Raw genomic sequence first — 25,517 nt, forward strand, 5'->3', positions numbered from 1 at the left:
AAATAGCTTGCCTTGAAAATGAACTGAGATCATTCTGTCATTTCTGAGGTTGCGCCCAAGCACTGCATTTTGGACACTTGTTGGCTTTGAGGGCTACTCCGTTTCTTATATGGGATTCTTGCCTCCATAGTAGATATAATGGTTATCTGAATTACATTTGCCCATTCCCGTCCGTTTTAGATTCCTAAGATGTTAATGTTTATTCTTACCATCTCCTGCTTGACCACGTCCAATTGACCTTGATTCATGGACCTAACATTCTCGGTTCCTATGCAGTATTGTTCTTTACAGCATCAGATTTTACTTTCATCACCAGACACATCCACAACTGAGTGTCTTTTCCGCTTTGGCCCACCTTGCTCTTTCTGGACCATTAGCATAGCTCTGCTCCGCGCTTCCCCAGCAGCATGTTAGACACCTTCCGACCTGGGGACTCACCTTTTGGTGTCACATATCTTTTTGTCCTTTTATTCAGCTCATGAGATTCTCACGGCAAGTATGCTAGGACGGTTTGCCGTTGCCTCCTCCAGTGGATCACGTTTTGTCAGAACTGGACATTATGAGCCATCGCCTTGGTCTCGTAATACGTGGTTAGGCTTTTCTACATGTTCCATGTGTGCTTGAAAATGTGTTCTCAGCATTTGGGTCGAGGACTCGACCCGCATCCGACCAACCCCTCAGGTCAGTTAGCATCTCCCATGTGTGTGTGTGCTTTTTTCTCAGAAGTATTTCCAGTTTTGCTCTCCAAGTTTTAGGGCTCTGCTGGGCGGACACAGGCTGTTGATTAGACCCCGGTTGTTGCTCACTGGTGTGGCTCCCTCTCTCCTCGGGGCCCTCTGCTCAGTGTCGGCGCACGCGCGCTCCCCACCCCCCCACCTCGCCCGTCCGAAGCCTCACGTTCTCAGCTGGTCCGTGTTGGGTCTTGTAAGTGGTCTTATGCAGTCAGCACAGACGTGCACCTCGTTTGCTCTCTTGAGGAGCGATTTCATGTTTTTTTTGTTGAGATAAAATTGATACACAGTAAGTTTCAGGTGTACAGCAGTGATTCACAATTGTTAAAGATTATGCTCCATTTATAGTCAGTAAGGCTGAGTGCCAAAAAATTGATGCTTTTGAAGTGTGGTGCTGCAGAAGACTCTTGAGAGTCCCTTGGACTGCAAGGAGATCCAACCAGTCAATCCTGAAGGAAATCAGTCCTGAATATTCATTGGAAGGCCTGATGCTGAAGCTGAAGCTCCAATACTTCGGCCACCTGATGTGAAGAACTGACTCATTGGAAAAGACTCTGATGCTGGGAAAGATTGAAGGCGGGAGGAGAAGAGGGTGGCAGAGGATGAGATGGTTAGATGGCTTCCCGGCTCAACAGACAAGGGTTTGAGCAAACTCTGGGAGATAGTGGCGGACAGAAGGGCTGTGTGCTGCCGTCCATGGGGTCCCCAAGAGTCAGACACGTCTTAGTGACGGAGTAATGGTTAGTGTAAAATATTGGCTGTATTCCCCTGTCCTGTGCAGTATATCCTTAGATACTTGTTGCTTATGTAATTTATACACAGTAGTTTGTGTCTTTTAATCCCCTCCCCCTGCCCTGTCCCTCCCCCTCCCTTTGCCTACTGATGGCCACTAGTTGACTCTCTGCATCTGAGAGTCTCTGTTCTGTTATGCTCACTGGTTTGTCTCATTTTTCTAGATCCCACATATATAAGTGACATCATATAGTATTTGTCTTTCTCTGACTTGATATCACTTAGCATAATACCCCTCAAGTCCGTCAGTGTTGTTGTAAATGGAAAATTTCTCTTTTTCTAATGGCTGAGTAGTGTTCCATTGTGTACACGTATATGTATACACTACATCTTTATCCGCTCCCCTGCTGATGGACATCCAGGTCGCTTCCATGTCCTGACTGCTGTCAGCAGTGCTGCTGTGGACACTGGGGCGCGTGCGTGTGTGTACACACCACCCCTTTCTCCGCTCCTGGGGCGCGCGCGTGTGTGTACACACCACCCCTTTCTCCGCTCCTGGGGTGCGCGCGTGTGTGTACACACCACCCCTTCATCCGCTGTAGGGGACACTCGGGCTGCGTCCGTGTCCTGGCTGCTGTCAACAGTGCTGCTGTGGACACTGGGGCACGTGTGTGTACACACCACCCCTTTCTCCGCTTCTGGGGCGCGTGTGTGTGTACACACCACCCCTTTCTCCGCTCCTGGGGCGCGCGCGTGTGTGTACACACCACCCCTTCATCCGCTGTAGGGGACACTCGGGCTGCGTCCGTGTCCTGGCTGCTGTCAACAGTGCTGCTGTGGACACTGGGGCGCGTGTGTGTACACACCACCCCTTTCTCCGCTCCTGGGGCGCGCGTGTGTGTACACACCACCCGTTTCTCCGCTCCTGGGGCGCGCGCGTGTGTGTACACACCACCCCTTCATCCGCTGTAGGGGACACTCGGGCTGCGTCCGTGTCCTGGCTGCTGTCAACAGTGCTGCTGTGGACACTGGGGCGCGTGTGTGTACACACCACCCCTTTCTCCGCTCCTGGGGCGCGCGCGCGTGTGTACACACCACCCCTTTCTCCGCTCCTGGGGCGCGCGCGTGTGTGTACACACTACCCCTTTCTCCGCTCCTGGGGCGCGCGTGTGTACACACCACCCCTTTCTCCGCTCCTGGGGCGCGCGCGCGTGTGTACACACCACCCCTTCATCCGCTGTAGGGGACACTCGGGCTGCGTCCGTGTCCTGGCTGCTGTCAACAGTGCTGCTGTGGACACTGGGGCGCGTGTGTCTTTTCACGTTAGTGTCTTCATTTTCCTCAAGTATCTACGCAGGCGTGGCGTTGCCGGGTTGTATGTGGGCTCTGTCACTCGCTTTTTGAGGACACCCCTCCTGGTCTCACGCAGAGACTGCACCTGTCCGCCTTCCCCAGCAGCGCATGGGCTCTCTTCCCCACATCCTCATCAGTCCTTGTTACTTGTTGTCTTTTTGATGACAAGACATTCTGACAGGTGAGAGGTGTTAATCTCAGTGTGGTTTTGATGTGCATTTGAGAAAATGTTTCTTTTAAAAAAAAAAATTTATTCCTTTGGCTGAGCCGAGTCTTAGTTGCAGCATGCTGGGTCTTTCAGTTGTAGCACGTAGGATCTGGTTCCCTGATCAGGGATCGAACCCAGGCCCTCTGCAATGGGAGCGCAGAGTCTTAGGCACTGTACCCCGGGGAAGTCCTGAGAACCTGTTTCTTAATGGAGGGATGAATCCTTGTCACCTCCGGTGACAGCTGATCTCTTTGGGTTGATTTCTGCTGCAGCAAGGCCCCCAGGCAGGCTTCGCCCTGCGGCCCATCCGCCTCCCTGCCCCCGCCCCTCCTGCTCCTCTGCCTTAGTTACACACCCTCACCTCTGTCCCAGTGCAGTGCTGTCCTGCTCTTCTGGAGTTTTGAACTTTATAGACAGGTATCATGCGGCACACATTACTTTGTGTCTGATTTCTTTTGTTCAGCATCATGTGTGAGATTCCTAGATGATTTAGTGTTTTCATTTCCATCTCACTATATTGTTACTGTTCAGTCGCTCAGTGTCCTACTCTTTGTGAATGCATGGACTGCAGCACGCCAGGCTTCCCTGTCCTTCACCATCTGCCAGAGTTTGCTCAAACTCATGTCCATTGAGTCAGTGATGTCATTTGACCATCTCATCCTCTGTTGTCCCCTTGTTCTCCTGCCCTCAATCTTTCCCAGCATCAGGACCTTTTCCAGTGAGTCGGCTCTTCACATCAGGTGGCCAGAGTAGTGGAGCTTCAGCTTCAGCATCTGTCCTTCCAGTGAATATTCAGGGTTGATCTCCTTTAGGATTGACTGGTTGGATCTCCTTGCAGTCCAAGGGACTCTAGAGTCTTCTCCAGCACCACACTTCAAAAGCATCAATTCTTTGGCGCTCAGCCTTCTTTATGGTTCAACTTTCACATCCATACTTGACTACAGGAAAAGCCATAGCTTTGACTATATGCACCTTTCTCAGGAAAGTAATGTCTCTTTTTTAATGCACTCTCTAGACTTGTCTTACCTTTTCTTCCAAGGAACAAGTGTCTTTTAATTAATGTCATGGCTGCAGTCACCATCTACAGTGATTTTGGAGCTCAAGAAAATAAAGCCTGTCAGTATTTCATTTTTTCCCCATCAGTTTGCCATGAAGTGATGGGACTGGATGCCATCATCTTAGTTTTCTGAATGTTGTTTTAAGCCAGCTTTTTCACTCTCCTCTTTCACATACATCAAGAGGCTCTTTAGTTCCTCTACACTTTTGGCCATAAGGGTGGTGTCATCTGCATTATCTGAAATTATTGATATTTCTCCCAGCAATCTTGATTCCAGCTTGTGCTTCATACAGCCCGGCATTTCACATGACGAACTCTGCACATAAGTTAAAAATAAGCAGGGTGACAATATGCAGCCTTGACGTGCTCCTTTCCCAATTTGGAACCAGTCCGTTGTTCCATGTCTGGTTCTAACTGTTGCTTCTTGACCTGCATACAGATTTCTCAGGAGGCAGGTAATGTAAGGTGGTATGGTATTCTCACCTCTAAGAATTTTCCACAGTTTGTTGTGATCTACACAGTCAAAGGTTTTAGTGTAGTCAATAAAGCAGAAGTAGATGTTTTTCTGAAATTCTCTTGCTTTTTCTATGAATCCAGCTGGTACATCTGGAAGTTTTTGGTTCTGGGAAGTTTTTGTTGATGCCTAGCTTGGAGGATTTTGAGCATGACCTTGCTAGCATGTGAAATGAGTACAATTGTGTAGTAGTTTGAACGCTCTTTGGCATTGCCCTTCATTGGGCCATATGAGTTTTCCAGTCCTGTGGGCCACTGCTGGATTTTCCAAATTTTCCAAAATTGCTAGCATATTGAGTGCAGCACTTTCACAGCATCATCTCTTAGGATTTGAAATAGCTCAGCTGGAATTCTATCATCTCTACTAGCTTTGTTCATAGTGATGCTTCCTAAGGCGCTCTTGATTTCCCACTCCAGAATGTCTGGCTCTGGGTGAGTGATCACACCATTGTGGTTATCTGGGTCATTAAGATTTTTTTGTACAGTTCTTCTGTGTATTCTTGCCATCTCTTCTTAATCTCTTCTGCTTGTTAGGTCCATACTGTTTCTGTCCTTTATTGTGCCCATTTCTGCATGAAATGTTCCCCTGGTATCTGATTTTCTTGAAGGGATCTCTGGTTTTTCCCATTCTTTTATTTTCCTCTGTTTCTTTGCATTGTTCACTTAGGAAGACTTTCTTATCTCTCCTTGCTTTTCTTTGGAACTCTGCATTCAAGTAAATATATCTTTCCTTTTCTCCTTTGACTTTTGCTTCTCTTCTTTTCTCAGCTGTTTGTAAGGCCTCCTGAGACAACCATTTTGCCTGTTTTCATTTCTTTTTCTTGGGGATGGTCTTGATCACTGTCTCCTGTACAATGTCATGAACCTCCATCCATGGTTCATCAGGCACTCTGTCTATCAGATCTAATCCCTTGAATCTATTTGTCACTGTCACTGCATAATCATAAGGGATTTGATTTAGGTCATACCTGAATGGTCTAGTGGTTTTCCCTACTTTCTTCAGTTTAAATTTGAATTTTGCAATAAGGAGTTCATGATCTGAGCCACAGTCATCACCCTGTCTTGTTTTTGCTGACTGTATAGAGCTTCTCCATCTTTGACTGCAAAGAATATAATCAATCTGATTTTGGTGTTGACCATCTGGTGATGTCCATGTGTAGAGTCTTCTCTTGTGTTGTTGGAAGAGGGTGTTTGCTATGACCAGTGCATTCTCTTGGCAAAACTCTGTTAGCTTTTGCCCTGCTTCATTCTGTACTCCAAGACCAGACTTGCCTGTTACTCCAGGTGTTAACTGACTTCCTACTTTGGCATTCCAGTCCCCTGTGTTGGAAAGGGCATCTTTTTTTGGTGTTAGTTCTCAGAGGTCTTGTAGGTCTTCATAGAACTGTTCAGCCTCTTTAGCATTAGTGATTGGGGCATGGACTTGAATTACTGTGTTATTGAATGGTTTGCCTTGGAAACGAACCAAGATGATTCCGCCATTTCTGAGATTGCACGCAATTACTGAGATACCCCACGTCCAAGGTAAGAGAAACCCAAGTAAGACGGTAGGTGTTGCGAGAGGGCATCAGAGGGCAGACACACTGAAACTATAACTACAGAAACTAGCTAATCTGATCACACGGACCACAGCCTTGTCTATCTCAATGAAACTAAGCCATGCCGTCTGGGGACACCCAAGACGGCCGTGTGGGGCCACCCAAGACGGATGGGTCATGGTAGAGAGGTCTGACAGAATGTGGTCCACTAGAGAAGGGCATGGCAAACCACTTCAGTATTCTTGCCTGGAGAACCCCATAAACAGTATGAAAATGCAAAAAGATAGGATACTGAAAGATGAACTCCCCGGGTCGGTAGGTGCCCAGTATGCTACTGGAGATCAGTGGAGAAATAACTCCAGAAAGAATGATGGGATGGAGCCAAAGCAAAAACTATACCCAGCTGTGGATGTGACTGGTGATAGAAGCAAAGTCCTATGTTGTAAAGAGCAATATTGCATAGGAACCTGGAATGTTAGGTCCATTAATCAAGGCACATTGGAAGTGGTCAAACAGGAGATGCAAGAGTGAACGTCGACATTCTAGGAATCAGCGAACTAAGATGGACTGGAATGGGTGAATTTAACTCAGATGACCATTATATCTACTACTGTGGGCAGGAATCCCTTAGAAGAAATGGAGTAGCCATCATGGTCAACAAAAGAGTCCGAAATGCAGTACTTGGATGCAATCTCAAAAACGACAGAATGATCTCTGTTCGTTTCCAAGACAAACCATTCAATATCACGGTAATCTAAGTCTATGCCCCGACCAGTAACACTGAAGAAGCTGAATTTGAACGGTTCTGTGAAGACCTACAAGACTTTTTAGAACTAACACCCAAAAGAGATGTCCTTTTCATTATAGGGGACTGGAATGCAAAAGTAGGAAGTCAGGAAACACCTGGCGTAACAGGCAAATTTGGACTTGGAGTACAGAATGAAGCAGGGCCAAGGCTAATAGAGTTTTGCCAAGAGAACGCACTGGTCATAGCAAACACCCTCTTCCAACAACACAAGAGAAGACTCTACACGTGGACATCACCAGATGGTCAACATCGAAATCAGATTGATTATATTCTTTGCAGCCAAAGATGGAGAAGCTCTATACAGTCAGCAGAAACAAGACCGGGAGCAGACTGTGGCTCAGATCATGAACTGCTTATTGCCAAATTCAGACTTAAATTGAAGAAAGTAGGGAAAACCACTAGACCATTCAGGTATGACCTAGATCAAATCCCTTATGATTATACAGTGGAAGTGACAAATAGATTTAAGGGATTAGATCTGATAGAGTCCCTGATGAATTATAGACAGAGGTTCATGACATTGTACAGGAGACAGGGATCAAGACCATCCCCATGGAAAAGAAATGCGAAAAAGCAAAATGGCTGTCTGAGGAGGCCTTACAAATAGCTGGGAAAAGAAGAGAAGCGAAAAGCAAAGGAGAAAAGGAAAGATACTCCCATCTGAATGCAGAGTTCCAAAGAATAGCAAGGAGAGATAAGAAAGCCTTCCTCAGTGATCAATGCAGAGAAATAGAGGAAAACAACAGATTGGGAAAGACTAGAGATCTCTTCAAGAAAATTAGAGATACCAAAGGAACATTTCATGCAAAGATAGGCTCAATAAAGAACAGAATGGTATGGACCTAACAGAAGCAGAAGATATTAAGAAGAGGTGGCAAGAATACACAGAAGAACTGTACAAAACAGATCTTCACGACCCAGATAATCACAATGGTGAGATCACTCACCTAGAGCCAGACATCCTGGAATGTGAAGTCAAGTGGGCCTTAGCATCACTACGAACAAAGCTAGTGGAGGTGATGGAATTCCAGTTGAGCTATTTCAAATCCTCAAAGATGATGCTGTGAAAGTGCTGCACTCGATATGCCAGCAAATCTGGAAAACTCGGCAGTGGCCACAGCACTGGAAAAGGTCAGTTTTCATTCCAATCCCAAAGAAAGGCAATGCCAAAGAATGCTCAAACGACCGCACAATTGTACTCATCTCACACACTAGTAAAGTAATGCTCAAAATTCTCCAAGCCAGGCTTCAGCAATACATGAACCGTGAACTTCCAGATGTTGAAGCTGGTTTTAGAAAAGGCAGAGGAACCAGAGATCAAATTGCCAGCATCCGCTGGATCATCGAAAAAGCAAGAGAGTTCCAGAAAAACATCTATTTCTGCTTTATTGACTATGCCAAAGCCTTTGACTGTGTGGATCACAGTAAACTGTGGAAAATTCTGAAAGAGATGGGAATACCAGACCATCTGATCACTCTCTTGAGAAACCTGTATGCAGGTCAGGAAGCAACAGTTAGAACTGGACATGGAACAACAGACTAGTTCCAAATAGGAAAGGGAGTACGTCAAGGCTGTATATTGTCCCCCTGCTTATTTAACTTATATGCAGAGTACATCATGAGAAACGCTGGGCTGGAGGAAGCACACGCTGGAATCAAGATTGCCGGGAGAAATATCAATAACCTCAGATACGCAGATGACACCACTCTTATGGCAGAAAGTGAGAAGAACTAAAGAGCCTCTTGATGAAAGTGAAAGAGGAGAGTGAAAAAGTTGGCTTAAAGCTCAACGTTCAGAAAACTAAGATCATGGCATCTGGTCCCATCACTTCATGGGAAATAGATGGGGAAACAGTGGAAACAGTGTCAGACTTTATTTTTTTGGGCTCCAAAATCACTGCTGATGGTGATTGCGGCCAAGAAATTAAAAGACGCTTACTCCTTGGAAGGAAGGTTATGGCCAACCTAGATAGCACATTTAAAAGCAGAGACATTACTTTGCCAACAAAGGTCCGTCTAGTCAAGGCTATGGTTTTTCCAGTGGTCATGTATGGATGTGAGAGTTGGACGGTGAAGAAAGCTGAGCGCCGAAGAATTGATGGTTTTGAACTGTGGTGTTGGAGAAGACTCTTGAGAGTCTCTTGGACTGCAAGGAGATCCAGCCAGTCCATCCTAAAGGAGATCAGTCCTGGGTGTTCATTGGAAGGACTGATGCTGAAGCTGAAACTCCAATACTTTGGCCGCCTCATGCGAAGAGTGGACTCAATGGAAAAGACCCTAATGCTGGGTATGATTGGGGGCAGGAGCAGAAGCAGACGACAGAGGATGAGATGGTTGGATGGCATCACTCACTCGATGGACATGGGTTTGGGTGGACTCAGGGAGTTGGTGATGGACAGGGAGGCCTGGCATGCTGCGATTCATGGGGTCGCAAAGAGTCGGATGCGACTGAACTGAACTATATTTCAGACTCTTTTGTTGACTGTGATGGCTATTCCATTTCTTCTAAGGGAATCTCCCCCACAGTAGTAGATATGTTGGTCATCTGAGTTAAATTCACCCATTGCAGTCCATTTTAGTTCAGTGATTCCTAGAATGTCGATGTTCATTCTTGCCATCTCCTGTTTGACCACTTCCAATTTACCTTGATTCATGGACCTAACATTCCAGGTTCCTATGAAATATTGTTCTTTTTAGCATCGGACTTGACTTCCAGCACCAGTCACATCCACAGCTGGGTGTTGTTTCCACTTTGGCTCCGTCTCTTCATTCTTTCTGGAGTTGTTTCTCCACTGATCTCCAGTAGCATATTGGGCACCTACTGACCTGAGGAGTTATCTTTCAGTCTCCTATCTTTTTGCCTTTTCATAGTGTTTGTGGGGTTCTCAAGGCAGGAATCCTGAAGTGGTTTTTTGCCATTCCCTTCTCCAGTGGATGGCGTTTTGTCAGAACTCTCCACTGTGACCCGTCTGTCTCGGGTGGCCCTGCATGCCATGGCTCATGGTTTCATTGAGGTAGACAAGGCTGTGTTCTGTGTGATCAGTTTGGTTAGTTACATACTGTCCACATATGTGAATTTATACTGCACTGTGTTTGTTTTCCAGATTTTGCTGTTTCGACTGATGCTCCTGGAGCACAGGTTTACAGATTGTGTTGTATATGCATGTAGCAAAGGAATTGCTGAGTCATAGGGTTAGCTCAGCTTGTAAAGAATCCGCCTGCAATGTAGGAAACCCAGTTCGATTCCTGGGTTGGGAAGATCCCCTGTAGAAGGGATAGGCTACCCACTCCAGTATTCTTGGGCTTCCCTGGTGGCTCAGATGGTAATTTGCCTGCAATGCAGGAGACCTGGGTTCGATCCCTGGGTTGAGAACATCCCCTGGAGGAGGACATGGCTATCCACTCCATTATTCTTGCCTGGAGAATCCCGTGGACAGAGGATCCTGGTGGGCTACAATCCTGGGGTCGAAGAGAGTCGGATATGACTAAGGGACTAATAAGGACAGCACAGGGTTAAGATTAATAGCATATTTTTTGATGAAAACTATTTCCAAAACAAAAATAGTAAGAGTAGCAGTCTTTTCAGATCTTCTTCACATTTGGATAATAGAAGACAGCTGGAATCTCATATCTGCTTGTGTGTCAGGTGGTTTGATGGAAGCTGTATGTGATCGCTTGTTCAGATGAGTGTGGGTTTTCTCTGGCACCACACCCAGCTGTGACAGGCAGCAGTGTCTGTTGGTTAGCCGCAGCACTCGGAACGAATCTCTTGCCCACACGTGAGTGTGCAGCACCACACGCTGGTCGTTTGTACAGTAATAGGTTACCCAGGAGGGGAGAGCTTCCAGACAGGCATACCTTTCAACATCCAGGTTTGTTTGGTTTTTTTTACGACTCAATTTGGTACTGTCACCACCAATATCTTCAGAAAGGTGTCCACATGTGGATAAGCTTTCAGGCCCTCAGTAATGGACACATGTTTTCCAAAGTTCTGATCTTTACTTGAAAGCTCTAGTTTTGTGACTGGCTACAAGTAGCATCAGCTGTTTTCCTTGAAGAGACAGGCTTATTTCATTCATTTTTGAGAAAATGTCTGGTAGTATCCAAGTCTCAATACGCATAGATGGGTCTGTCAGGCACTCTGTCAAGTCAGATTGATGTTTCCAGAACAAAGGGGCTCATTCAGTGTCTAGCTCTTTTCTTCGGAGCATTGCAGAAGTACTCTATGCAGACTTCCTGTTTCGTCACATTCAGTATTCAAAAGACGTGCTTAAGGGTTGAGATTTAATACAGTTAATGACTTGGCAGCGTCACAGACACTTGTAAGTGGCGCTGACCTTTTCTAACTAAGCACGTGGTGTGCTGTGGAGATTGTGATGACCGTGGCTCTGTAACACATGTATTCAGAGAGGAAGTCCTGTTACCTTGTGCTCATCAAAACTGTCTTGGTCATTCTTGGTTCTTTCCGTTTCTCTGTAACTGAAAATTACCTTGACAGTTCCACACACACACACAGGGACACAACCGCCGACACACAGACACACACACAGAAGAAAACCCTGTTGAGCTTTGACCGGGACGGTACTGACTGCAAGTCAGGAGGAGGAAAAGTAACTTCTTTCTAATATTAAGTTTTCTGATCCCTTAAGTATGGACTCTTTAGCCACTTTGTAAGTGTTTCATATTTTTCTGTGTTATACCATTGCACCTTTAAAAAAAATTTACTCGTAATTACTTGACTTTTATTTATGCTATTTAAATGATATTTTTTACATTTTTCTTCTGTTAACTTTATTGGTATAGACGTAACTGACATCTCTTTTTAACGTGTTAACTGGACATTGCTAGACCCTCCCCACCCATCTGACTGTAGGTCAGCCAGATCTTTTGACTTCACTTCTGTCAAATGGAATCCCCAGTTTTATTTTCAAGATTTGCAGTTTCAGAGGTTTCCCTGGTGGCTCAGTGGTAAAGAATCTGGCCTCAAGTGCAGGAGACACAGGTTCAATCCCTCATCCGGGAAGATCCCACGTGCCATGGAGCAGCTGAGCCCACGCTCCACAACTGCTGAGCCTGTGCTCCGGAGCCCGGAGCCTCGGTTACTGCGGCCCGCGAGCCCTGGAGCCTGCGCTCTGCAACGAGAGAAGCCACCGCACTGAGAAGCCCGCACACCTGCAACTAGAGAGCCGGGCTGGGTCTGTGCTGGTGGAATGGCGGGGGCGGAGGCCCAGCTGAACTCTGAGCAGTCACAGCGGCGGGGAAGCTGAGAAGTCACGGTGAGGGGCTGATGACTGGAAGTCTGCCTGCCAGTGCAGGGGACACGGGTTCGATCCCTGGTCTGGGAATATCACAGATGCTGCAGAGCACCTGAGCCCACGCGCCACAGCTGCTGAAGCCTGTGCTCCCAACAAAAGAAGCCCCGAAATGAGAAGCCATGCACCGCAAAGAAAAGTAGCCCCTCTCAGCAAACTAGAGAAGACCCAGCGTGGCCAGAAATAAATCAGATTGAAAAATGGGTGAGGGGCTGGTGTCTCAGGCGCTTCACTGTGAGGGGAGGAGAGGACGAGCCCCGAAGGGCTGGTGAGGCTGAGGGGGCCTCGAGAGGGCCGAGGGGTGGTGAAGAGAAGAGCTGGGGTTGGTGTGGTTTCGCCTTTCATTTAAATTCTATTTCTTGCTATGTAATATTTGATGTCTTTGTGAATATGTATACAATATACATGCCGTGAGGGATAATAAGCCCCGGTCAGCATTGGAAATCAGACCATCGTGCGCCTCCCTGCCCATCTTTTTTTCGCTCTGCTTCTGAGATAGCCACTGTCCTTTCATATTTATCATTCCCTTATTTTCTTAAACCGTTTTAAAAATGCCCATATGTGTATCTCCAGATAATAAATTATCTTTATCTGTTTTTGACCCTTATGAAAGTGGTGTGTGCGTGTCCTGCCTTTGTTTATAAGATTTCTCGTGCTGTCTGGGTGGCTGCAGTTTCCCGTTTGCACTGATGTAATTAATTCACTCTATACAGTTAACATATAGTTTAGTATGTTATGTATTGTAATTTATTCATCGGTAATATTGTTGAACTGTGGGGAAAAGACCATCTTTTCAATAAATCATTCTGGGACGATTGGATAGTCACACGTGAAAGAATGAAGCTTGACCCACGTCTTACCCCACTCAAAAACATCAACTCAGAGTGGGCCACAGACGTCAGTGGGAGATCCGAAACCTTGGAACTCCTAGGAAATAAAGCTCCTTGAAAAAGTAAGTCTCAAAAGTAAGTTCTGGATTTGACATCTAAAGCACAACCAACAAAATAAAAAACTAGGGCCACATAAACTTAAAAAGCTTCTACATAGCAAAAGAAACCATCAAGAAAGTGAAAAGAAAATCTACAGAATGGAAAAAATATTTTCAAACCACATATCTGATAAGGGGATAATACCCAAAATATATCAAGGTGTCTATACAACTCAGCAGCAAAAACCCAAACAACCCAGGTGAAAAGCGCACACGGGGGCCTTTCCTGGGGACCCAGCGGTTCAGCCCCTCCTGGTTACGTGTCGTCTTTTCCTGCCGCTTGACTTAGGTGCTGGTTGTGGACATGGTACATTTTATGTGGCTGAAGTGCTCGATCTTTTGAACTGCGTGGGACTTGGGTGGAGCAGAGTTACTGAAGTTAGTCGGTCTCAGACGCACGCTATAAGGAGGTGCATTTGAGGATCCACCAGGTCGTCACTGTGCGCGCGATTCCTCCCTTGTCAGCAGGAAGTGTTACTTCGCAGGATCTTGGCCGAGTCTGCCCAGGGTTCCTGGCAGCATCACTGGTACTCGTGTGCAGTGGCCGGCAGGTCACAAAGGTCCTGCTCTCACGGAACAGGCCTTGTCGTGGGGAAGACAGGTAGCAGTTTGTCACGTCAGAGGTTAGCCAAGGTGACCAGGATCAGGGGCAGCAGCACTCCACTGGTGTGGACAGGCCCACTTGAACGTGAACAGTGAGGAGCCAGCAACCCGAGAAGCGCGCTCCGAGGGGCAGCCCTGCGGGTCGGCGGTGGACCCAAGGCCACACCTGGAGTGGGGGGCTGCAGCTGGCAGGCTTGGCGGCGGGGCACAGCAGGGGAGCGGTGGGCGCAGGGCAGAGACCGACGGGTTTGGAGCGGAGAACTGGTTCACCCGCGCCCCACCCCCCCCAACCAGTGGGCATCTTTGCTGAGGCGTGGTTGATGGTATTCTTCTGCTGTCAGAAGCCATTCACAGGCGCAGCGGATCACGCTCTGCGTGGAAGGACCAGCACAGTCACATAAAAGCAGACCTTTGTCCTGGGAACCCTTGAAAGCTGGGAGGACTGGAGGGTGTTTGCAAGTGCTGGTGATGGCGGGGAGCTCTTTGCAGGAGATCTGCAGGACCTCGCGCGTGTTTCAAATACCACCTGCTGCAGCTCAGAGGACGGCTCCTCGGTGTGTGAGCGTGGACGTGGCACCGCAGCGTCGAGGCCCGGGTGGCGGCGGTGGCCTTGGTGTGCGCACAGGCATGGCTGCCTCCCCCAGCACGGCTGCCTGCCCGGCCCTGCCGGTCGTTCTCGGGGAGGGATTGTCTCGTCTTCAGGTATCTGGGTCCCATCCACAGAAAGTCCCGAGTGTCTCATCTGGGTCAGGGCTTCTCCCCTCGGGTCGCCAGGGCAGGTCGGGGGCGGGGCCAGGGCTGCCTGTCCTGCGTCCTTGTTGCCCCCCTGCCCACCACTCCTGCTGTTGGCGGTCTGGGGCCCCTGCCCCAGCGTCCTCACGGGCCTGCAGCGGACGGCCCTTGCCTGTAGGAGGTTGCGGTTTTCCTGGACTCAGTTGAGTCCTGGCACTGGCCTGCCTGCTGGGGACTGTGACACTCCGTCCCCCCTCTGCTCCAGAGTAATCCCAGGGTCTCTCACGCGGCAGGAGCTTTTTCAGGGGGTTCCTTCGTGACTGCAAGCCCTGCCTCAGCTTGGGGGTGGCTCCCCGGCTACCGCCCCCCATGTGTTGGGGGTTTTCTTGCGCTGGGTCCTCCCGGCTCTGCCGCCAGTGGGGCTTGTCTGGAGACTCCACTCGGCCTGCAGGGGCAGGGGCGGGACGATGAGGGGCCCTGCTCATGGCCGGGGTGCTGGGTGGAGCTGGCCAATGGCCGGCCGGCCCTGGGGGAGAGCACGCATGCACCTTCCTGCTGCACGTGGGGTCCCGCAGCCCTCAGACCAGAGTCCAGGAGGGGAGCGGTGGGGGTCTGTGCTGGCCAGGCTGGGAGTCGAGGTCTGAGCCTGCTTCCCGCTCAGCTCCGTGGGGCAGACTCAGAGAGTAGCCGCCGGGTGTCCGCTGAGCACCGTCTCAGGTGACGCGGGCATCACTTGGGGTGGGGGGTGGCAGCAGTCGGGCACCCAGGGTGGAGCTGCTCTTTTTTGTCTTTTTAGTGGAGGGTAATAGCTCTCCAGCGTCGGGTTGGTCTCTGCTGTACGTCCACTTGAATCAGCCGTCGGTATACATATGCCCCTCACTCTTGCATCTCCTCCCACCTGTCTCCCCATCCGACCCCTTTAGGTCATTACTGAGCCCTGGTTTGGAAACTGCTCTTTTTAAAAGACTGTTCTCGTGTGGTTATGATGTGACTGTCAGAAGGTTAAAGAAGTAATTGATCCCCGGCGAAATCCTTGAATGTCAAGAAAGTTTCCTGCGCATTGTCAGTTGAAATGTTTTCTTTTTAATGTGCAGGTTTTACATTTTTTTGTAAAAGGCGTTTTCCTGAACAGTTAGTGGCTAATTGGGCCACGAACATTTAACATGACACGTCTGTTCTCCTCTTTCTGAAGCAGGGTCAAGACTTCCTTCTCCACACCCCACTCGGCTCGCAGACGGAGGCTGGCAGTGGCGGGCGGCTCGCCCTGGGCGCTCAGCCAATGCCCGCGGCCGCGCCCACGGACCCCGCGTGTGCCTGCGAGGCCTGCAGCGAGCGCAGGTACTGCCTGGGGCTGCTCCTGCTCTCCCGCCCTGAGGACCACTGGGAGGGTGGGGGGCTCCCCGGATCAGCGAAGGGTTTGGCCCACACCTGGAGGCTAGGGGGCTCCCGCCGCTGGAGGACAGGGAAGAGAGCGGGACGGGGGCCTGACCCGCCGGGTAACCGAGGCCACAGGGCTGTCCCTGGCCGGCCCTGCCCGTCGGCCCCCCTGACTCTGCTCCGGTGCCTGTGTCCCCAGGGAGATTTCGGCGGAGGCAGAGCGGGAACCCCAGCAGCTGCAGAACTATTGGTCGGAGGTGCGCTACACCGTCCGCTGCATCTACCGGCAGGCGGGCACCCCCCTCGCGGACGACCAAGACCAGTCCCTGGTGCCCGACAAGGAGGGGGTAAAGGAGCTTGTAGACAGGTACGCCTTGCCCGGGGTTAGCCTCAGGCACACAGCGGCGGCAGATGGGCCGGGTAAAGGCTCCGGTTCCAAGTCTGCCGGACGCTGGTGAACAGACGTGTTCCGCCATTCCTTAGCATTGAGGTCGGCAGTAGCGCTCCGTTTGGGCACTGGCTGTCCCCGGGGTGGCGGGGAGCATTTCTCAGCCCTGCTGCTTTGTTGCCTCGTGGAGGAGAGGCTGTCACGCCCCTGAGGAGGTGAGAGACTCTAGGCTCTGTGGGGTCAGGCAGTGCGTGGGGAGCCAGCTGCTGGCCTGTTCACGTGGGTGTTTCTCACTGGGAGGGGCTCAGGGTGTAGCCGGAACCTTGTGCACAGTGACGGTACAGAATTTATTCTTATTTAGAGTTTGTACACTTTCCAGGTGAAGTGAAAAAGTTGCTCAGTCGTGTCTGACTCTTTGCGACCCCATGGACTATACAGTCCATGAAATTCTCCAGGCCAGAATACTGGAGTGGGTAGCTGTTCCCTTCTCCAGGGGATCTTCCCATCCCAGGGATCGAACCCAGGTCTACTGCCTGGCAGGCGGATTCTTGACCAGTTGAGCCACCAGGGCAGCCCTAGACTTCCCAGGTGACTCAGCTGGTCAAGAATCCGCCTGCCAGTGCAGGAGACACAGGTTCGATCTCTGGGTGAGGAAGGTCCCCTGGAGGAGGGAGTGGCAACCCACTCGAGTATTCTTGCCTGGGAAGTTCTTGCCGTGGACAGAGGAGCCTGGTGAGCTACATACAGTCCATGAGGTCAGAAGAATCAGAGACGACTTACTACAGCGACTGAGCCACCACCACCGCCACCATAGTTCGTACCATCTTTTTTCTTTTTTTAGAGGCGTTGCAAATAAAAGCAGTGAATTGATTGACTCTCATTTTGGTCTTTTTCTCCTGGTTTGATTGCAGTCCCTTTGAGGTTCTGTAAACTCCTGTTTGTTGTGCATTCTGGAGGTAGGAGTGGTGACTGGCCGTGGGCTGTGGTAACTAGTTAGTGATTTGTTGTACATGAGATGGCTCCAGGCAGTATATGCCTTATTTAGCAGTTAGGTTTCCTGGTGAGTATTAGGAAAATATGTATAATCTGTGTGTCAGACCCAAAACTTCACAGCTATGGATGCTTAGGAAGAGGCCTAAGTAAAATAGAAGACAGTTGAAACGCTGGGCAGATAATAGTGCAGACGGGGTGTTGTGGCAGAAGTTATGAAGGTGCTGTGGAAGTAGCTGAGGTCTGAGAAACAGCAGCGCCCTGGTGATGGATCATGCTGTGAAGAATGCAAAACTTCCAGCCCCCATTTGAGGCCTGTGTGTGTGTCGCATGTTTTTTACATGTTTTGTATGTGCTCTGTTTTTTGTGGTCTCCATGTCTAGAGGACATTTCTCCTTTGTTGTTTCAAATGCCAGCACGTGCCAAGAAGGGTGTCTGCAGGGCCCATTTCTGGGGCTCATGCAGCTGATGGTGAATCCCCCTGCCCCTCCCGTGGCCCTGTGTCCAGCGCTCCATCCCGGCTCCCCCAGCCCCGTGCTCACACCCTGTCCTCACCAGCCCGCTCCAGCCACACGGGTTCTTGGGATGCTGCCACAGACAGTCCTGGTTTCTGCTTTTCCCTCTGTCTGGAGTGTTTTCGTCACTTGGATTTTTTTTCTCCCTTCCATCTTTCACGTTGGGCTTCCCTGGAGGGTCAGTAGTAAAGAATCTGCCTGCCAATGCAGGAAACGCGGGTTGGATCCCTAGGTCAAGAAGAGCCCCTGGAGAAGGGAACGGCAGTCCACTCCAGTGGAGTGCCTGGAGGATTCCACGGGCAGAGGAGTCTGGTGGGCTACAGTCCGTGGGGTCGCAGAGAGTCAGAGCCGACTGAGAGACTTCACAGCAGCAGCAGTCCTTCGCGTTAGACTTCAGGTCGCTGTCTCAGAGAGACTGTCGGACCCAGCCTCCGTGGGGCTTCCCCTCAGCCCGCCCTTCCCTCTCTCTTGTCGTGTGACCTGCTCCTGGAGTCACGCTGACTGCTGTTGTGCTGTGGCTCTGGCCATGCCGTCGGGGCCAGTGTTCGTCGAATGTGCGGCTAGGAGAGCTTCCACAGGTCTCTGTCCTCCTGCCTCTTGGTCAGAGGACCACATGGTCATGCGTTAAGTTTGTAAGAGACAGAAATGGACAAAGAAATGAAATACAGCGCATGTCCAGTTCCACCAGGCAAAGGGAGCCAAGGAGGAGGCATTCAGTCCCCTTGTAAGGTCTGATGTCCCTGTGTCACTTGAGTCTTCTGTGACCCTCCTTTAAGAGATGAAATGCGTTCTTTCAGAGAACAGTCTCTGTACTGGTAATTAAAACTATACTTGTTATCCTACATTTAGAAACTACTGCGGCGATCTGCACTGAGCTAACCACGGTGGGCATCCCTGGGTGCTCACTGTCTCTCTGGCCACAGCTTTAATAAGGCTGCAGGGTCTGTGTTGGCTTGGCTCTCGTCTTGCACTACCGAGGTGGTGTGGTGCGGTGATTGAAAAGTGAGATGTGCTCAGTCGTGTCTTACTCTTGGCGACCTCATGCACTGTAGCCCATCAGGCTCCTCTGTCCGCGGAGTTCTCCAGGCTAGAATCCTGAATTGCCATTCCCTTCTCCAGGTGATCTTCCCGACACAGGGATCGAACCTGCGTCTCTTGTGTCTCCGGCATTGCAGGCAGACTCTTTACCCTGAGCTGCCTGGAAAGCACACGTGAAATAGGCGACGGCTTCTCCCTCTCTGGCCCCAGCGTGGCGCCCAGAGGGGACAGGAGCCGTGGTCCACGTCCGGGAGCCGTGCTCCTCTGTTTACTCTCGTGTGCCGCGCCCCCGTGGTCCTCCTGGTGACGGGCTCTACGTGGAGCCCGTGGTTGCCGCTTCGGCTTCCATCTGGAGGCTCCTCAGAAGTGCCAGTGAAAGCCGGTGGTCTTTAACCACAGTCCTGCCAGTTACTGGAGAACAAGTTTGTAAAAGTTGACGGTCTCCATGTTAGGAAGGAAACTCGTGAAACGGATACTTGCCGCTGTGACCTCATTGGGGGGCATGTACTGATTTGTTGTCTCTGATCTTCAGCTGACACATTTTATCTTATCACTGTTTTTTGGTGGGTAATTTGAAAAGAGATATCCTGTCTCTTAAGTTTCCTCTGATGAGAACAGTACCAGCCCGTTTGGACTTTAGACTGAACCGCTAGGAAGAAGGACGAGCCGCCCTCCGGCCCAGGCGGCTCCTCTGGGGCGGTTGCCCCTCACCTGTCAGCACAGAAGTGTTCCAAGTCAGCGCGTGGGTCTCCTGGTGTCCCCAGCACGGCTCCGCTGAGCACGCTCTGCCCCCTGCTGGCTGCCTGCGTGCAGCGACCCCCGCCCCGCCTCGCGTCTGACCCGGAGTTGCCTTGGGTTGACAGGGGGCGCTCAGCGGATGCCAGTCTCACTGTCGTCTGCCCGATGACCTTGGGGCGCCGCGTCCGTTCAGGGGGTGACTGTGAGCAGGCCCTGCAGGTGAGTGTGCCTCTCTCCCATGCAGGCTCTGCGAGCGGGACCCCTACCAGCTGTACCAGCGGCTGGAGCAGCAGGCGCGGGAGTACGTGCTGGAAATGAAGGTCCGGCTCCTGCGGCAGCTGTCAGCCGCATCCAGAGTGAAGCCGCCATCCGGCCTGCAGGGCCCACCGCAGGCACACCAGTTCATCTCCCTCCTCCTGGAGGAGTACGGCGCCCTGTGCCAGGCAGCACGCACCATCAGCAGCTTCCTCGGCACGCTGGTGAGGCGCCATGTCCTTGGGGGGGCCGCAGGCCCGTCAGCCTTCCCCTCCTCGGGTGACGTGTGGGGGCGCTGGGGGGCTGCTTCCCCTCCTCTTTCCCGTCCCTCTGGACTTGGCTGCTGCACGGAAGCAGGAGCATCGTGTGGGCACCTTGGGGCCTGGAGGGGCAGCGTGGGGACAGTGTGAGGTGAAGGAAACAGTTTGCGATGATGGGGGGCATGTCTCTGCGGGACCGGCCGTGCTGGGGGAGGGCAGGGCGTGGGGACTGCCAGGCCCCTGCCTCGCTCAGCTGTCCAGCACTGGACTGAGGAGGGGTTCGTAGTCAGGGGGGATGCTGGCCCTTGTGGGCGTCTTCCAGTCCTGGTGAAGGAGACAGACAGGCCAGCTCTCCCTGGCCGCTAACCACCTCAGAAAGCCCGTGACCGCAGGGGCTGCAGGACGATTTGGTGGGGATGCACTTCCTGGGACCTGGCCTCAATGGCCTGGGCGCACCTCCCGATTGGAAGGAGAAACAGGCCCTTTTTGCTTTCTTGGTTTACTAATAGTCTGCGGAGATGGTCATCATCGCTCGAATTTTGTTATTAAATGAAGCTGTTTTCTTAGTGGTGAAACTGTATTTTGAAACAAATACAGTAGCCAGTAGTTCTGAAGATTTTAAGCGTAAGAGTCTTTGTGTGACTTTGAAGTTGATGGACTGATGGGCCTCAATAGAAAACGAGCCAGTCCTGCAGGTGGTTTCTGGGGTTCAGGGGCCGCCTCAAGCACCGCTCCAGTAGGGCCTGGCCGCTCCTGCAGGGGAGTGAGTCCTGAGAACCTCGCGGGCTGCGCTGCTGTGAGAGGAGCGGGGGCGCATCGAGGGCGGGCACCCCGTCCGGCGCCGCGTGTGCAGGGCTGTGTACGGTCTCCTCAGCGTCTGGCTGAACGGAGGACGCGTCCTTCCTCGTATCTGCCTCTGTGCTCAGTCTGTCAGGTGGTTTTGGTTGAAGTTTTTCAAGAAAATCGGGCCTCACACAGGTATTTATTTGGGAAGGGGAGGTATATTTTCATAGAGTTCTCTGTTCGTTGTGGGTATTCTTCTTTGAGACAGTCTGCCAGAGCCGGAGTACTTCTTGGCGGTTGCCTGCGAGGTGGGCCTGAAACTCACCAAACCGAGTGGACTCTGTCCCGTCAGTCTGCTGGGGTTGCTTACCCTTCAGGTCGTTTCTGAATGTCAGACCTTGATGGTTTGGGAAACGCTGGCTCCCTGAGTGAGTTGCACAGATCCACCTGACGATCTTCTGTGTCACGTTAAGCAACACGGTCCCCAGTACAGAAAACCACCTCTGTCACCGGCATCGTGACCCTCTTCAGAAGGACTGGTAAACGTGGAGAAGCTTCACGGCCACAGAGCCAAGTGTCAGTTTTCCGGAGTTGTAAGTTTTCCTTGAAAGCTCAGGCTTTGTGGTTCTCGCCGCGAGTCCGCTGGCGGTGCGCCCCGCCTGCTGCTTCTGTGCTCGCTGCCCCGCCTCGCCTCTCCGGGGCCAGCGCCCTCTGCCGGCCCAGAGCCGCAGAGCACGTGGACCACGTCGGGATGTAGAGGGTGTCTTTACAGTGTGACTTTTCTGAGAAATGTCCTTGTGCCCCTGGGGGTCAGACAGGTCACTGGCTTTCTGATTATCGTGAATGTTGAAGTGAAATTGGGACTGAAATGAGGCCTCCATTCATCCAGGAGATGCCTTCCCGGGCTGTAACAGTCGGGAACCCTGTCTTCCTTCTCAAGGACAGCAGGGTCTTGACCAGCCTGCTGTTTCTCAGGCTCTGTTAGGACATGACCGTACACGCTTGCCCTCCTTCCTAGCCCCACGCTCTCTGCAGGGAAGTGACAGGTGGAGTGTTTGGGTGGAGGAGCCAGGCCCAGGTTGGCCGAGAGCTTTCCTGCAGCCTCTGGGTGCAGCCGTGCTGAGTCTCTGCTGCCGCCCCCCTCGCCCCCACCCCACACTTAGTCTCTGCAGCAGCTGCCCCTCGGGCCCGGGCAGGTTGCCCGGTGTGTGAATGGGGCCCCGCGGCCCCGAGGTCAGGGTTACTGTGCGGCTGCGGGATATGCTGCTCACTGGTGTGCGTTGCTGTCCCAGGTTGATCTGAGATTGTGAAACAAGTGTGGGGTCTGCTGTTTCTCTCACATGCCTCGTCTGGAAGCGTAAATTCAGATCTCAAAACATGCCAGGTTCTTCCTACATCAGTCCTCACCTTTGGCACCTTTAGCTGACGTGCCCTACCCAGAGTTCTGCTCCCGTGCCTGCCAGCATGACTCAGGGCTGCGCTCAGACCAGCAGGCAGGGACTGTCCCCTCTTCCCGAAGAGTGCGGGCAGGCCAGGCATGCCCTCAGCTCCGAGACCCCTTCCCGGGACCCTCGCTCGTCCAGCTGCTGCCTTTGCTCTGTGTTCCCTGTCACGGGGACAGGGCGTGACCTGGGCACGGCCTCTGCTCTGTCCCCTGGGGCCCTGGCAGGCTGCAGCCCACTGCGTTGTCTCTGTGTCCGTGCTGGCGCAGCGCCTGTGCGAGTGGCCTCTGTGAAGTGTGTGCGTGCTTTCCATGCATCATCTGTGGCTCTGTCCTTGTCATGAGCACGTCTTCAAACCGTGTGCCTGGTTGAGCCTCATGCCCTGCCGTGGGCCCAGCTTCTCGGTTCTCAGGCCCTGGCCTTCGCCCCTCCCAGCTCTCCGGCGTGGGAATGGCTCCGAGAGGCACTGCATGAGAAACTGGTGTGAAGTGTTTTGGTAAAACACGCAGCGAGAACCGACACTGGAAACGCGGACAGAGGGGAGGGTTCGAGGGCCCCTGCCGAGGCTCTGTGTGGCTCCAGAGCGCAAACAGGGCCAAAGCAGAAGGCAAAGCAGAGCGTACGTGCTTGTCTGTGTGCGCGTGCGGAGCCGGCTCGGGTGCGCTCAGCCCTGTTCTGCAGGTGTGTGCTGGGGCAGCAGTGGGCGCTGCTGCCTGTCCCTTGCTCTCTCAGCCCCTCCGTCCCCTGGTGGTGAGGACACAGAGCGCTGGGACGTCCGCGTGTAGGTCGTGTCCGGACGTCCCCGTGTCATCCCTTCCGCTCGGCTGGGCTAAACAGTGAGTGGGAACAGACCAGTCGGTGGGTGGAGTGAATCACTGCTCCAGAGGGGACGGGAGCGCTGTGCTCCCTGAAGTCTGTGGAGGCTGTCGGTGGCTCAGAGGAGGACCGTTTCCCCAGGTGCGAGGTGACGCGCCGCAGGTAGCGTGCATGTGGCCCACAGACACGTGAGTTCATGCAGGCATGGTTGCAGCCAGAGCGGGGCACGGGAACAGAGCCCCGGGCCCCTGTTCTCTCTAGAGGTCGTGGGCTCTGATGGCCGGAAGGGTGTTGAGTATGTGAAGCGGTTGTGGAAAGGAACGGATGAGGCGGCCACATTCATCAGGGAGAGGAAGAGCTGACCTCCCCCACAGGGTTGCCGGCGGGGAGTTCTCGGTCTGTCAGACTCACCTCAGGCTCTTCTCTGGACAGACACGAAGTGATCGTCCCTGGGTGCCAGAGGGTGTGTACGCGGTTAGTCGTTTGACTGGGGGGCTTGCAGTGGGCCCCGTTGTGAGAGACGCCGTTGGGCTGTGCCCTCAGCTGGGTGCATCTGCGCCGAGTCAGTCAGGAGGAGGCGGGAGGCCCAGGGACTCGCCGCCCCTCGGAGCACGGTGTTCCGGGCCTGCACAGAGGGACGCGGTTTGTGGGGGGACGGGGCGAGCTCTCTGACAGTTTTCCAGTCTGTAATTCAGTGTGTCTTCTCGTATCTGTTTAATTAACTAGGAAAATGAACACTTGAAAAAGTTCCAGGTGACGTGGGAGCTGCACAACAAGCACCTCTTTGAAGACCTGGTCTTCTCGGAGCCGCTCCTCCAGAGCAACCTGCCAGCCCTGGTGTCGCAGATCAGGTACTCGGTCTCCCCGCACGCGTCCTGTCCCTGGGGCGCAGCAGGTGTGCGCCTGGACACCGCTGCTGCGGCAGTTCCTGCCAGGAAAGTGCAGGGCTTAGGGGAAAATGCAGTTTGGGGAGAAAGCTCAAAACCCAATGAGCAATACAGTTAAACTTGAGAATAAACCCAGGATTAATGCGACTTAAGAGTTAACGTCACAGATTTCTCCTGAATAAAGGAAAGCTGCGGTACCAGGTGTTTTACTTGACAAGACTCGGGTTCTGCTCGGTGGCCATGGGGTGGTCCCCTCTGTGGCACTTGGGTGGGGAGGGAGGCGGGCTGATGGGGGGGGCGCTGAGGGGAGGGGCTGGTCCCCGGTCAGGTCGCTCAGACGCGCCCCCTGCCTCGGGGCTCAGTTCTCCTGCCGCTGTAGCTCCTGGTGGAGCTCCACCAGGTGTGCCAGCGCGGAGTCCCAGTGCCGGGCTTGGGATCCCTCGCTCTCGTGATGGGGACGGGAGAAGCCCCTGTCTTTATTCCTTCCTGCTCACGTGCGTTTCCATAGTCTTGCCTGCTTTTTGATTTGCTGTATCTTTTTTTTTTCTTTTTAATACAGATGATCTCAAAAGTTGACTCATTTAAAGAAACTGACTTAATTTAGGAAGGTTCTGTGTTTCAGTGGTTTGGTTTTTAGTTTATTTGTTTATTTCTGGCCGCACTGGGTCTTCATTGCTACTCGGGCTTCTCTCTGGCTGCGGTGAGCAGGGGCAGCTGTCGGTTGCAGCCAGCACGCAGGCTTCCCGTCGAGGTGGCCTGTCTCGTTGCCAAGCACAGGCTCAGGGGTAGTGGCGCACGGGACCTTCTGGGACGAGGCCCCGGGCCCGTGTCCCTCGCATTGGGTGGTGGACTCCTGACCGCTCTGCCATCAGAGGAGTCCTTGTGCCTGTGTTTTTTAAGAGCTTTATTGAGGTCTAATTCACAAACCATATTAATTCACTGGTTTAAAGTGTATGATTCAGCAGCAGTAATTACATTTTTAATAATAATTGGACGACCACCACCAGTATTTCCAAAACTTTCCTGTCGCCCCAGATAGACTCCATCACCATTACTTACTGACCTCTGTTCCTTTTGAGGTGCTCTCGTCTGTGGGCGCCACCCTGCCCGCTTCCCCTTGCACTTTGCCTGTCGAGGAGCCAGCACCGTTGGTCCTGCAGGGCCGCCGGGCAGGGTGCTGCAGCGTGCCCGCCCTCAGGGTGGAGCGGCGGCCCTGCCAGACTGCTGTCCCTCGGGGGACCGGGAACCCGCTGCAGTACCTTAGCTCGTGCTGGTTTCCGTAGCTGTTGCCTGACTTGGTCTTTATTTTAAAATATATATCAATTGTTAAGGGAATGTTTAATTAGGCTTGTAAGTAAATAATCTTACCCAAAGTGATTTTATGTCATTTTCCTTCTCACTCACCACCACGTACTGTTTCATATAGACATTGTTCATGGTAGGTACCGCCGCC

General features: G+C 52.0%; 1 protein-coding gene across 18 annotated transcripts in view; it reads left to right on the forward strand.

Moving 5' to 3' along the window:
* FAM193A (family with sequence similarity 193 member A) overlaps positions 1–25,517 on the forward strand; it is a 150,187-nt gene that overhangs the window by 68,813 nt on the left and 55,857 nt on the right. For 10 of the 18 annotated variants that reach the window (XM_081579256.1, XM_081579268.1, XM_081579246.1 and 7 more), the window contains exons 3-6: positions 15,771–15,913; positions 16,152–16,319; positions 19,866–20,100; positions 23,904–24,028. In XM_081579256.1, the coding sequence (XP_081435382.1) occupies positions 15,771–15,913; positions 16,152–16,319; positions 19,866–20,100; positions 23,904–24,028 (671 nt within the window). Of the gene's footprint in view, positions 1–15,767; positions 15,914–16,151; positions 16,320–19,865; positions 20,101–23,903; positions 24,029–25,517 lie in introns of all 18 variants that reach the window. The other 8 variants (XM_081579263.1, XM_081579236.1, XM_081579275.1 and 5 more) reach the window with 2 other exon arrangements.

This window comes from Giraffa tippelskirchi, chromosome 1 (genome assembly GCF_054371585.1).
Source record: "Giraffa tippelskirchi isolate mGirTip1 chromosome 1, T2T-mGirTip1v1.2.pri, whole genome shotgun sequence".
NCBI classification, from domain to species: domain Eukaryota; kingdom Metazoa; phylum Chordata; class Mammalia; order Artiodactyla; family Giraffidae; genus Giraffa; species Giraffa tippelskirchi.